Consider the following 15209-nt stretch of genomic DNA (forward strand, 5'->3'; position numbering starts at 1 on the left):
AGATTAGTTTTTTTTATTTCTTTGCATATAATTCTGAATGTTTGGCTGAACAGACCCATTCTGCATCAAGTAATCACATTAACATTAATGAACAGACAAAACTCTATAAAATAATGCAAGACCGCTGTTCTCTTCTCAGATGGTCTCTGACAGTTCCACAGGCGTACATTTTAACCCTTCAGCCATAACTCTAGGTTTGTGTGAAGGGGAAGTTCCTGGCCCTGTAGGCCTTATCACTGGTACTGGTCCTGGTAATTCCCATTCGCACAATGCTGGTTCCCATCCTCCTCGCCTTGCATGGTCACTGCTTTGTTATTTTTCCAACCTTGTTTTCGTCCAGAAGAATTGTCCGACGTTCCGTAAGACTTCTTTTGTGCCATGATGCTCTCACTGCCGATCGCTGACTCTTCAGCGAGCTCATCGTCATCAAGGATTCCACATTTATCCTCGCTTGTGGTTTCAGGGTCTGCCCATTCCTGTTCCTCTCCCGATGCAAAGATAGCATAGAAGATGACCCCTGAATAATGCACCATGGAGGCGATCACAAACACATTCTGCCACTCTAGACGGGTCTGCATTGGGGAGAAGAATCGTAGTCAATGAGTCTACTGTTGTCACAGGCAAACAGTTTGTTTACTGATGCATACCAGATAACAGATGTACTTATGCTGTTATAATTTAATGAGAATGTATAACATGTTAACACTATATCCAATGTATAAATACATCAAGGGGACTTATTTTGTGTGTGTTTTATACTTATTATATTTTGTGTGTACTGACAGTTTAAAAAATCAGACCCGTCTAAACTGAGTGGTGCTGTTGGAGTGTCTGACTAGTGGGTGTTTGGCTAGTGGGTGTCTGAATAGTGGGTGTCTGACTAGTGGGTGTCTGGCTAGTGGTTGTCTGACTAGTGGGTGTCTGACTAGTGGGTGTCTGGCTAGTGGGTGTCTGACTAGTGGGTGTCTGACTAGTGGGTGTCTGACTATAGTGGGTGTCTGACTAGTGGTTGTCTGACTATAGTGGGTGTCTGACTAGTGGTTGTCTGACTATAGTGGGTGTCTGACTAGTGGGCGTCTGACTATAGTGGGTGTGTGGGTGCAGTACTTAGTTTAGACAGTACTTGGTTTAGACTAGTCATTGGTTAGACCAGTCATTAGTCCTACAACTACAACCTATCTCAAACCCTCACCCTAAACCTAACCTCCCACGGGGCAGCACGGGAGGCGGCCTTTTTTCCGACAGCATTCTAGCCGACGGGGCAACGGTCCGCTCCGCAGCGGGGGGACATTCGCTGCGATGCGAAAAAGCGATGGTCCGACATGCGCTGCTCCTGTGCTTGCGGTTAGGGTTAGGTTAGGATTGAGGTTTCGTATCAATATGCTGTCGGAAAAAAGACCTGCACCCGGCAGCACACCTAAACCTAACCTGAACCCATGTCTAACCAATGACTAGTCTAAACTAAGTATGCACCCGTGGGTGTCTGTCTAGTGGGTGTCTGACTAGTGGGTGTCTGACTATAGTGGGTGTCTGACTAGTGGGTGTCTGACTAGTGGGTGTCTGACTATTGGTTGTCTGACTCTCTCAGCTTCCCACTCTCAGCTTCCCAAACAGTGCAACACTCTCTCTCTCTCTCTCTCTCTGTTTCTAACTCAACAGCGCCACTTTAGCACCTGTTGTTAAAGCCATAGGGAGAGACATAGGGACGGACGGACATTGCTGTTCCTTGGAGTGGCTGCACCACTCAAAAAGAAGAAAAAAGTTGACATATTGGCCGAAAGTATGTTTCATGGCAAACTGCCTATTTCAGTTTGAGACACTGCATTGGAAATGCAAATAAGAATTTGTGCCTAAAGGCCAAATTATGCTTGCCACATGCACATAGATGTACAGTGACTGTGCTTGCCCACAAAAACATGGTCGCTCTGTTTGAGAAGAGGCCAGCTACCTGCATCTGTATAAGTCATCCTATGAAAGACAACCCAATATGCTCATTGGCTATCCATGGATTCCCACAGCTACAGGGACGCAGCAAATATAATCAGGCCTTCAGGCTGCCGCTAAAGAAAAGGCCATGATTGTGTTCACAAAAATCAGGGTTCATCCAAGTTGGAAATTAAATTCCATGGAAATCCTGCCAGTAGTTTTCGAGATATGTTGTTTGTGACTAAAGTGATATACAGACAGACAGACAGACAGACAGACAGACAGACAGACAGACAGACAGACAGACAGACAGACAGACTGACTGACAGACAGTTGACCAATTGATATTGCCTTTCTTAGAGCCCTGCCACTAACGAAAATAATATTGAGGTGATTGATGTATCATGCTATACCTTGTGTTTGGTAAGGGCTCCAACAATCAGTGGGCACACCATTCCAGACAGTGTTCCTACACCATTGGAGATACCCATCAAGATGCTGGCATAACGTGGAGCAATATCCAGATGATTGACATTGAAACCTGTGAATACAGTGAGTGAGCAATCAGTCAATGGGAAAAAATGAATGGGGAATTATTTCCTGGGCCTGTCGTCGTCATGAAAGGGGGCACGCTCTATTACGACGCTCTATTACTTTACCTGAGATGGCGAATCCACTGAAGCCAACAGCCAGAACCAGGAAGGTGATGGCCACCCCACGTGTGTGAGAGAACCCAACCACCAAAAGCAGAGTAGCCTCCATACCAAAGCCTGTGGGAAAACAGGGTTAGACAATATCACTAAAAGGATCACTCTATTTTGGAATCAAGCAATGACACTCCAGCATGTTAAAGTTCCACTATGTAACTATTTAGCACATTATCTATTTAAATGGAAATCTCAGCCTTATTGCTCAAGTATCTCTTTCAAGTTGTTTTCCCATGTTTTATGCTGAAAACTATTGTAACCACATTCGTATGTACAACATGTATGGTGCATCCAAATCTTGTTGTTTCACTACGTTCACATACCTCCACAGTTCATGATTTTCCGCACATTTGTGGTAGACATAATTTTGTTAGTACGCAAGTAGTCTGCCAGCTGTCCTCCAAATGGCACGACGAGGGTCATCACCAGGTGGGGCACGGCAGACAGAAACCCCACCTGCAGGGGGGGGGGGACACATTGGTAAATAATGGGCTCCAGGAGGTTTGCCGCAAAATGAGTTTATATAGTATGAAAATCATGCACTCACTTCAACCCAATATACATTGGCTATTTGAAAATAGACGATCTACAAGCTCACAACACATTGCGATGCACTGTGAGCTTGCAGATCTGCTATTTCCCCCCAAATCTTGAAAGTGTTTGAAACATGTGGAATATTTCATGAATATTATATTTGCAATATATTTGAACAACATAAATCTTGTATCTGGGTGCCTGGCACAAATATTTTCTGATGGGGGTCCTTGGCATTAACCCATTTTAGGCGGGAACCCCTTTTGGTGTTAATATTACGTTATGCTTTAGCTATTTAAAAATAGCAGATCTACAAGCTCATAGCGTGCCACCGAGTGGCGTGCTACGAGCTTGTAGGTCTGCTATTTTTGAAAAATCAAAGAACGACTGACATAGAAACATAGTTTTTTCAGAAAACTGTCAGGATGTAGAAGACATTTTTAGAATCTGATCTCAGGTCAGAAAGAGTTTGAAAAACAAGACCGAGTCCAACCTTCTCGATGGGGAGGCCAAAGACTTCCTCGAAATATGCTGGCTGGCTGATGAGCAGCAGGTAGAAGGTCCAGCTGCGGCAGAAGTTGGCCACGATGATGGCATACACAGGCATGGAGGTGAAGAAACGGCGCCATGGAGTCTTGAATTTCTGTTGAGGGAGAGAACCGGAATTGACACCACATACTGTTTGAAGCACTCTAAACAAAATCTCTAGCCGCGCGCGCGCGCGCGCGTGCGCGCTCGCGTGCGTGCGTGCGTGCGTGCGTGCGTGTGTGCGTGCGTGTGTGCGTGCGTGCGTGCGTGCGTGCGTGCGTGCGTGCGTGCGTGCGTGCGTGCGTGCGTGTGTGCGTGCGTGCGTGTGTCTGCGTGTGTGGGCAATTGGGCATGTGTGTAATTCGATTCACGTTTCAGGTATTTGTCCGACACCCTTTTCCAGAGTGTAGGCGGGTGCTGGGTGGAGGTTCAAAGTCTTGCTCAAGGACACTTCAATGGGACACACTGATTGAATGTGTGACCTTGTAGCGTTGGGAAAGTCTCTCTAATCATTATGCCTGCTACCGTGCGATGCAGCCAGAATGTGCATGTGTGGTGTGTGTGTGTGTGTGTGTGTGTGTGTGTGTGTGTGTGTGTGTGTGTGTGTGTGTGCGACTGTGCGTGTGCATGTGTGTGCTATACCACATGTGCTTGCATGCATGTGCATGCGTGTGTGCGTGTCATTTGCATGCATTTGCATGCAATGCAGATCATTTCATTTCATTTCATCACCCCAATATATAATATAATGGCATGAAATGATCAGCATTTGAATAGAGAATTATTATAATTATTATTGTACACACCTCAATGGCATTCTCTCTGTTGTCTCCAATGGCTGCCTCTATGTATTTCCTCTCCTCATCACTGATGGTAGGGTGGTCAGCTGGGCTTCCATATGCCAGCAACAGCCAAAAGGTATACCATATGATCCCAAAAACACCTTTTGATAAAAGCAATATAAAGTAACTAAACAGAAATGAGTAAATAATGTGTTAAATTCATTACTGTGGATGTACGGATATAGCTATCGTGATACCGAAGGCTTTGTCATCCATTACAGAGCAGGCTGAGGTAAGATAGATTCATTAAAATGGGTCCAGACCTTCTCTGAACCACAAGAATTTTAATTATTAAAACAATATGAACGAAGTATTAGTCACAGGACCCAGACAGGAAAATGTTCATTTACATCAATTAATCATGAGATAAGATCTCCTGAGAATGACCGCAGTCAGACACAGGCACCACAAAGTATGAGATTATGCAATGAAGTACTAATCATTTTAATGAAGTTCAAAAGCAATTCAGTCGTCACTTAATGCTAATGTAGCATTACGCGAAAGCGGGGATTGAACCCGGAGCTACCACACGCCAGACCAACACGCAACCCACCGTGCCAATAGGGCTGAGCCCGATTGGCAGGGCTGTTGCGGGCTGGGTCTTGGCTGGGGGCTACAATCACCCCCCCTTTGAAGCGCGTCCTCGCGCTTCTCACTTCACACCGCGGACCGCCGCACACAATGTCCCTCATGTCCCTCACGTGAGGATATCCCATAGAGTATTAAAAGGATAGAGACTGATCTGACGCGAAGCTCCGCCCCCTCCACTATTCATGTCAGTGGAAGTTGCTCAGTGGCGTTTTGAAGCAGCCGGAGGGATCGTCTATTTCCGCCTTTTTGGGCGCATTTCCGCATTTGACCTCTGAAATTTGGAGGTCAAATGCAGAAGTGCAACCGAGCTCAATGTTAAAGCTCAGCTGCACGGGGTTTCCTCGTCATGAATCCACGGGTCCGCGTGCAGTCCTTCCTCTTACCACTAGGGCCCAGCGCTTCAACATTGGAGTGCCTAGCTGGCCAGATTGTAGCATTACGCGGAAGCAGGGATTGAACCCGGGGCTCCCACTCGCCAGACCAACGTGCAACCCACCGTGCCAATAGGGCTGTGCTTAGTGTAGCTGGGGGCTACACTAAGCACAGGTGCAGGACAGCAATGTCCCATAAGTCCCTAACTCCCTCGCATGACATTGCAGCAGTTCTTTATGTCACCAAAGTGACACCTGTATTCAATGGCCAGTTGCTCAACAGCAAACATCGTACAGTGCAATTTGTTCCCTGATAAATTGCATTTGAAGACAGTGTGTGGGAGTTCTTTCTTTCAATAAAAACCCCAAAGGTTTCGTGCAAAATTGGATTTTTATTTATTTATACGATAGCAAGCTTTCGGCATCTTATAAATAATCTGATTTTACACAGATTTGAGTGGGCGGAGTCTCAGTTTATTTTTTCAAATATACTGTACTTCATTGTGACTCCAGCACCTCACCAGAAGTAGTGTTTTTTTCTTTTTACTTAATTACAAAAATAGCAAGAATAGCAGATCTACAAGCTACGACACAACGTTCATGCCTCCCAATGTATGAATGGACCATTGTAAAGCGCTTTGGGTAAGCACTCTGTGCATAGAAAATTATTTTATTATTATTAACGAGTGTTTTGAACTTTGAGCTATTTTCACTATACTGTATAATGAAGTATACAACAGGGCTTAAGATTCAACATTTGAATTTGACTGAATTCAAATTATTTAGCTCAAATTTATTTTGTTCTATGTAAAGCACATTGAATTGTTGAAAGTGCGATACAAATAATGGAGCCTTGAATGTCCTTGAACTTACCATAGATGTAGAAGACAGAAGGCCATCCAACGTCCTGTACCATAATTCCTGCTAAAGGCATAGCAATCACTGCTCCTGCATAAGATCCTGGAAACAGAAAGTGTCAAAAGTCAAAATCTGTACCGCTTTCATGGCAACATTTCATGTATTTATGATTGATTATTCGTTTAAAGAGGTATGATATTCACTAGAAATGTAGTTTGCATGGCCCTGTATTTTGAATTAACATTCAATACTCGACAGAATAATATAGCATAATGTGTGTCTATAATAACCATGTATCTATCCTAATGGAATTTTAAGTCTAAATGAATAAATGTAAAAAGAAATGCACAATTTCAGCTGTCCATGACATTGAAGGTGTTTTAATGTATATTCTATTATCTGATATATTATTATTAATACTCAAATTTGTTTTGAATAGAGTGTGACACTGTATTTACTGTATAGGTGAATAGGCAGAGCAGATGAGCAGTGCTCATGCAGAGCTTCATTCAATTCATATAATGTCAAGAAGCTTTTGATAGTATAGGTTGCCACGGTACCAGTTGTAATGGCAGCATCAGCAAAACAAACAAACAAACAAAGACGCACTCTCCATAGTATGTGATTATATTCATAAATCATAATATTGTTTTTGTTTATCTAAAGGCTATATACCTAATAGTCCCTCATTTGAACCTTTTCCAGCTAGTAAAGTCAATTTGAAACAGTAAGTTCCTAAAACAATGTTGTTGTGTATTTAAAAGAAAGAGAAAGGGCTCTAGCATCTCCAATAATCCATGTTTTGGCAAATGATGTTTGTACAAAACATTTTTTACACACTGAGATTTTCACAATGCTTCAGGTGTCTTTACAATGTACATTTTGAAGAGACCAGCTGATACTTGACCCACCACAAAACGAGGTTGTGGCCAGTCGACTCCGTTCTAGAGGCGGTGCCCATTTTGCCCACATCCCATGGCATGCAGGATATGTGACACCCTATCAGGTGAGAAGTACACAAAAGAAAAAATAAGATTTACTGAAAGGTTGACTTCCAAATTGGTCTAAATTCTATAGTATACTGTATACAGCACAAACACAACTTCATTATCACTCTTCATCCCACAAGAGAAGTTTAACCATTGAAATCTTTGGAATGGAGTTGTGAATGTGTGCACCTTCTTACCTCCACTAAACCCTGCAGGATGCGGACAAACATGACACAACCGTAGTGCACTCTTGCTGCTGATGGGATGAACATATTCAGAATTGACGTCAAGAAAATGGCTGCACCAAACACTCTGTAGAGATACAACATGGTTGTGTGATCACTCAGAGACAATTAAACGTGAAGAGGAACACATTAATAAACAACTTTAATCTTTATAGCCTTAGTTGAGCCCTCAAAGCTCAAGTGCAAAACTATATTGTTAACAGTGCATTATATAGTTCCACATTTTGCTTGGAGGTGCACCCCATAGAGGCATCTCGATATGCATTTCAAATTTGGAGTTGATTGGATATTGCGTCCATGATATATGGCGTTTCTTGACTAAATATTACAGGCAAATAGTATGGAAAAAGCTGTTTGATGCTTATTATCACATGACTCCCAAGACCATGTGTAACTGTTTTTAAACAGTGTCAAACAGTCAAACAGTGACTGGCACCCTGGGTCTAAGTTTCACTACCAAACTATATTGTCAGACCTTATAACCTGTGTCATATGAGAACAAATCCACAGTATGTCTGCACTGCTGCAATCTCCTAGAGCTGGATCATGTGTTTTTGTGTAAATTGCCAGACAGTAGCTCAAAATGGCTGCAGTCCAAGGCACGAGGCAGTCAACCTTATAATTAGACAGATCTCATGCTTGTGCTTTTGATCGGCCTGATATAAAGATGATTCCACTGGATCCACACATTTCTGCTTTTCTTAGCGCCTATTCCATTTCCCCCATATGCAACCCCCTTCCCCATCCTGCTCTTTTTCCAAAACGGTGTGTAAGTGACACTTGTAATATTCCAGTGTCTGGTGTTTCAGGCAGAAATCAGAGGCAGGATCTTTCATTATTAACTCTGTCAGTGGCGTGTCCTCTTTTCCTGCGAAGCTTTTATTACAGGACTGGTATCGGTACCATCAGCACTGCTCACCACCACACCACGCAATTTTAACCCTTTAACCACATGACTCCTCTCACGTCCCATATATCTTTATCCATGCCTAGTTCAGTCGCACCTCTCGTAATGAGATTTTTTAATGCCAAGGTTCCTCATGCACCTTTCTCTGTCAACGGCCCAACTTCCTGGAATGAGCTTCAAAGTTCAATGGTCTTTAAAATGTTGCTCCATGGCGCATCATTTGGTCAGTTCAGAGTGATGGTCCTTCACACTTTTAACCGTGATTGTGTGATCTGTTTTAATTAAGTTATTTTGTTTTAGTTGACTTGTTTTGTGTACTGTTTAAGTTCTTTATTTTGTAATTGTACCCTGATTTACATTCCTTGTCAATCTGTAATGGATTCAATATTGTGTCTATTATTGTAATCTCAGCCACATTGAACATGACGGCTTGCCCCTCAACTGTACTCCTGAGTTTAAATAAAGATGATGATGATGAATGTGGCTGTGTAGCACTGCTTCTGACATAGGTCTCACATAAATTGATCTCACACTAATCCTCAATACATGGAAAGAGACTAACACCTGTAGCAGCAACACTATCCTACACTGTTTTGTAAAAAATGTGTGTGTTACCTGTTAGCAGCCAGCTTGTTGGAGATGAAACCTCCAGGAATTTGAGTGACAATGTAACCCCAGAAGAATGAGCCATGGATCAGCCCCACTGTCTCTGGGTCCCAGTTGAACTGGGCCATCTGGTTGGGATGGAGGAAAACCATTCAGACAACATGTCTGCGGGAGTGTGAGTGTTATTATAGCTTTAAATTTAATTTGATACTACTTTCTATGAAACACCCATTATAAACAACTTATAATTCATTATAATCAGCTTTAACACTGTATGATTATAGTTATAAGCATCATAATGCATTAACAATAGTCATAACATATAAAGCTTTTTAATGACTTATAACTTCAAGTATGATAATACTTAATAATTACAGACCTTGTTTTATCCCCCAGAATCATAGTGTGATATAACTGTCAAATTGAGTTACATTATAATAGGCCTAATGTTCTAATGCATTATATTCACTGTTATAAATAATGAATTAGTGAGATTATATATTACATATGGACTTCATAGAAAGTGTTACCTGGATGTTCATTAATCCTCAAACCACATCGAACCGTTAATATCACAGATGTACAGCATACTGACTTTTCAATGAGATAATTAACTTGGAGATTGGCTATTTTATCCTGTTATAATAAATTAAAGTATAGCATAATCATTAGGATCAATTGTACTTATAATAAGAAAAGCACAATCCTAACAACTCATGAGTCAAATCTATAGTATTAATTCATCCTTGACTGTAGCCTACCTGGACGACTGGAGTTCCATTGATATAGACAGTATTGTTGTTCACCATCTCCACAATGGCAACACCTAGGTTACAACGTATGCCAAAAGAAATGCAGAAACCCAGGCCACTGAGCATAGCAATGATGTACCGCTTGGGTAGGCCCCCACAGCCACAGTCAAACAAGGGGACTTTTCGAGGTGTGGCTGCCACAGGCTGCCCATCCTCAGTCAGTTCAAAGTCCTCCTCCTCGGCATTCGCACCATCTATGTTCCTACAGTGGAAATATGACAAACAATCGAACTGAGGGAATAAGATATTGTGATTTGGTTGATAATATGCATTTTAATATTCATTCTTTACTTTCCGCAGGTTGAACTTATGTTAGCTTCATTGCAAATCATTGACCTTGCATTCGATATGCGTTTAAGGAATCGTGTACATTTGTGTTTGTGTCTTTTGGGTTCACCTTTTGACTTCCTGTTTGCAAAAGGTGAAACTGGCTGCAGCAATAGCCTTAAAGGTTGTAGCACATCAATCTTTATGTTGCTCTCAACCTTTTCTCTGTGCAAACCTGTTCCATTATAAGAGACTTTCTCCACCCTCATTCCCCAGCATCCATGGATGCTTTCATCTGTGTGCATCAGATTTACACCTATTCAGGAAAACTGAACATCCTTAGATGAAAGAAATCCTTAGTCCATCAACACTGCAGTGTTAAAGGACAATTTTTGAGGGGCGCTATCCCCTCCTATATTCAGCTATTAGTGTAGATTTTTGTCTTACACAAACATAAAATTCCCATTGACAATGAATGGAGAATTTACGTCATAATGTGTCTGCAGAGCAAATCGGCTATTTTTGTCCTACAAATTCCCATTGACAATGAATGAATGGAGAATTTACATCCTAGTGTCTGAGTAAATAGACATGTTACGTCATAATGATGTACGATGACAAGAGCGCCCTTCACACGCGTGTGATTTTTTTACATCCAAAGAGCCTCAATGTTCATTTTTCAGTGTGTGAGCCTTTAATTAAAGTGCATGGCACTGTAGACTCACTTGAAAAATGAAAATATCACTTAACAGGAAATTGTGTACTTATAGTGCTTTATCTCTCTAATGACAACAATGTGTGGAGGCTCCACCTTCCGTTTTGACATATGTATCAGTTATGAAATATGGATCAGTGTCTTAAAATAAATTCTGAGATTACATCACTGGCAAGCAAAATAAATCAAATATTTATTTATCTTCAGGATCTCTGAGAACAGAGCATATTGAGCTTAATGTGCTCCCTACAAGGCTTTCCGGATCCCTCTGGCAGCTAATGTTTGAGCTCTCTTAGTGTGGCACTCTTTCTTATATATATCTGCTACAGTTTAACAGTTATAATGACCAATTATGAAAGAAAATGATAAAAAGTGAATTGTTTAAACAAAATATCAGGTTCAGTCTATTCATCAGTATTTGGAAGTGAGTCATTCACACCAAGCTTGAACACAGTAAGAGCAAAGTGTTATCCATATGTAACTCCCAGAATTAAATGAACACTCAGGACTCTAGTGTATGCTCTTCCAATCCCATATTAAAACAAACTCACCTTTGAAGGTTTCCAAGGGAGTCACTAACTGTGTTCTTCGCCGCCTCCTTTCCAGGCTTTAGCACCTTCTCCTTCAGCCCTGCTAACCCTCCAAAAGGCATTGTCCTCTTCTACTCTGCTTTCTGCTGCTGTTTAAATCACAACAGTGTCTTTCTACCTTACTGGAAATGCTTTGTTCTGAGAAATGGAGAAAGGAGAAAGAAATCCACTAGATGCTGTTCCTCATCCTTCCTAAGTTTTGGGCACTGGGTGGCTGGCTCCACCTTTCAGTGGTTCCGAGGGGTCCCTCGGATGTGAGTTGGGCTTCTTCTCTGCACTCCCCTTTGCTGTGACTAAAGGACTCTGTCAGGAGGTGAGGAGGAAGATGAGCTGAGCGGGGAGTAGATGCAGATGGTGTTAACGGTCAGTTGTATCAGTATTCCTCTGTGTCAAAGGAACCATGCAGGTATAGAGCCTGGAGGTGGAGCTTGTGTTACCTCCCTATAGGATCCAGTGGAGAGACTCCAAAATGTGAACCAAAGTGTAGAATCCAGCTTTTAGTGTCTATAGGTGTTGTAAACTTTTTCTTGCAGCTGAACTGAATTGACCACTCTCCTTTCCATCTCATAGCTCCTCTATTCTTGGTGAGGCATCTATGGGGGACTTGCGATCCAGAGCCCAGCCCCTTGGTTTAACCCTCATCATCTCTCCAGCAGCACCACCCCTACAACCGGTTAGGTTAATCTGAAACCAGCCCAGATGATGAATTATTAAATATTCGAGCTCAACAAGTCGCATTGAAGAGAGAAGGGAGGGAGCTGGATTGCTGTGGTGTTACATGCGAGCAGGTGAAACCCCAGACACAGCCATCAAGTTCCAGGTGCATGCTCACATTCATTAGCCGCCTCTGCACAATGGCAACAATGGCTCCAATTCCTATAGTTAGACAAGTTAGTGAATCGTAACTGCTCACATAGCACTGCATATTGTATAGACTTATCACAACTATCATTTCTATTATTGAATAGTATTGTATATTTGTCTATCATTCAATGTTTTCAATAAATTGAGTACAAAAGGACCCCAATGGAAACAAATCCTATTAGCAGACCTTGTATTGTACTGGCTGTACTTCCCTGTGCTTGCATGCAAACTGCTAATGAAGTATTCAATCAATCAATCAATCAATCAATCAATGAAATAGTGTTGGAAAATTTCCCTAACTACATTTTTCCATTTTTAATTATTAGTGTGGGAAAACCATCATCTTCATGGCCAGGCAGATCATCAAACATGCAGTGGTTTGAGAAATCCAGATTAGATTGATGTATTTATTATCCACAAGGGAAATTTGTTTTGCTCAGGTCAATGCACACATTCAGGACAATACATAAATATACAAATACAATAAAACACCCAGCTAAGTATACCAGATATTGAGATTTACTCTCATAGACTATAGAGAACAGGCAAACGTTGATCAAAAATAACAATTCTTCTACATCTCTAATTGTGTAGACTTCTTGTAAATTAAGTAATGCAGATGTTTAACAATAATTTAACTTTTGAGAGCGTGAAATGAAACCAAATAGACCCGTCATTTTATGGGTTAAATATCTAATAATAGTCCATTTGGTTAACATTTGGTCATTTTTTTAGCTGATGTGGACCACCTGGAACCCCCTTAAGGACCACTAGTGGTCCTCGGACCACTGGTTGAAAACCACTGACCTATAGTAACAGGAAATTAACAGGGACTGGCTTTCTTCATTTCTGTACCAATGGAGCTCATAAGGCAGCATATCTGCTAACATTACCCTGCATACAGAATGTGCATGTAAAATGTATGAACTTGCTTTTGGGAGCATTCATGTTAATGCTATTGATCAGATTACTTAAAATTGCAATAGTCCTTGCAACACAAAGTCTTGGATATTGGTAAATCTTATTATGAATAAATATCAAATACCCATATGTATATTATACACAAGCGCTAATTGTTGTCTCCACCAGGCGGAAGGCATGGGGAGAGAGTATGTTTTGCACTCCGTCCGTGTGTGTTCACGTTCAAGTAAGCAGGTGCACACGCATGCACGCACGCACACACAGTGTTGCACAAGTCCACTTTATCCTTTATCGCAAATTAAACTTAGTTATAAAACAAATACAACATATACGAACTAATTCCACAAAATCGGTACTATAAAAGCTGCTCAAAAACATCTCTTCCAGATACTGTATAAATATGCACCTATTAAACAGTGTCCAAGCAGTAATAAACAGTGTAAGCCACTGCTTATCTTATCCTACTGTTTCTGAAGCCTTGGCTACCATCTAGTGTTTAAAATGGAGTAGTGCGTGACATATGCATGTTTCTGACAATGTTCAACTTGTCAGAATCAGCTTTATTGTCACATCACAGATTTACAAAGTGGGTGAAAAAAAATCCATAGAAAAGAAGGGGAAGAAAAAGAGAGGGGGAAAGGAGATCAAGAAAAAGAAACAAAGTAAAAAAATTACACATAAACCTGAGAAAAGGTATAAAAGGTATAAAATGTTCTACATAATAGGCTGACACTGGTATAATCCACAAGTAGGTCCATGAGGTAGAGCAAATAAAAAATGTCAAGTCCTTTGTCCCTATTATAGTCATTAGTCCACAGGTAGGTTCAAGGAAGAGCAAGGTCTGAGACCACGCCTGTCATCAAACTGCTGTACAAGGCTTGTGTCTTGTTCAGCCATTTAGATATGAATTAGGCTACTTTTTTTCTCTAGGAAATGACAGGAAATGACAGCTAACAGGGAACAAACACTATAGGCGGTGGAATCATCAGCTACCCAACATGTACCCACCAGACACAACTATGACAAAGCAACTAACAACTCACAACTCCTATAGCTCTGTCGCTCACTGGGTCTGTACATAGTTGTTACGGTAACTTACATGTACTTGTACACAGCTCATCATCCATTAGCATCAGCACTGCAGATTACTCATCACTGACATCAGCCATTCCACTTTTCTCTCAGCCCACTGCATCTGAAAAAGACACACAACCATGAATAGTATTAAAGCCAAACTCACACTATTAGAATGTGCTACAAATGGAATAGGAACATATAATAATCCACCACTCCTGAATGAAGTGCCTGGTGCTGGGAGTCTGGTGCAACACACAGGTCCTGGGCCTGGTGAGAGCAGGAGTGCCTGGTGAGACGTAGGAGGGGCCCGGACAGGAGCCAACCCACAGAGCCTAGTCCTTCCATATGCCAGACTCTGGTTCTCCCAGTACTGGTGGAGTAGTTCCGGAGAAACGGATTGTGTGGCCCTGGTTTTTCCCTAATGGGACTGATCGAGTGTAGCTACTGAGACGTAAATCGGGACTTGATCACCCCGGCTGGGTCACCTGAGTGAAGGTATGATGTTCGAGAGACCCGAAACCCTGATGACCTTGGGATACATCACTGAGGATACGTCCCAGGTGCATCCATGCAATGTTTTTTAGTTATAGCGTAGAATCAATCCAAAATGCTATTAGGCAAGTCCAATCACTTCTAGATCAGGCTGTGCTACGGCCTGGTATGGAAAATGCCAGAGAAAGAGTGCAAGTGCATAAGGTGAACTTCCCGCACTCCAGCTACTGTACAAGAAGTGTGTAGTCAAAGCTCAGAGCATCATCAGGCACTATACCAGGTCCCCAGCGACAAACGGTTCATCATACCCCTACAACGACCACGGCCAGGCAAGGAGGCCCATGGCTATACGGCAAGGACCTCACCA

The 15209-nt window shown here is 41.9% G+C and overlaps 1 protein-coding gene across 1 annotated transcript; it reads right to left on the reverse strand.

Annotated features, from left to right (window-relative positions):
* Window positions 1-233: 233 nt before the first annotated feature.
* Window positions 234-11586, reverse strand: slc17a8 (solute carrier family 17 member 8; the record flags this gene model as incomplete). Its single annotated transcript, XM_080762141.1, has 12 exons — window positions 11450-11586; window positions 9866-10118; window positions 9114-9232; window positions 7544-7658; window positions 7269-7356; window positions 6373-6459; window positions 4502-4638; window positions 3661-3810; window positions 2957-3089; window positions 2586-2696; window positions 2340-2467; window positions 234-572 (listed from the first exon to the last, which is right to left on the reverse strand). The coding sequence occupies exons 1-12, from the start codon at window positions 11548-11550 to the stop codon at window positions 234-236; spliced, it is 1761 nt and encodes a 586-aa protein (XP_080618267.1). The 5' UTR covers window positions 11551-11586.
* Between the last annotated feature and the right edge of the window lie 3623 nt (window positions 11587-15209).

Source organism: Protomyctophum bolini (genome assembly GCF_963924005.1).
Source record: "Protomyctophum bolini genome assembly, chromosome: 4".
In the NCBI taxonomy this organism is placed as follows: domain Eukaryota; kingdom Metazoa; phylum Chordata; class Actinopteri; order Myctophiformes; family Myctophidae; genus Protomyctophum; species Protomyctophum bolini.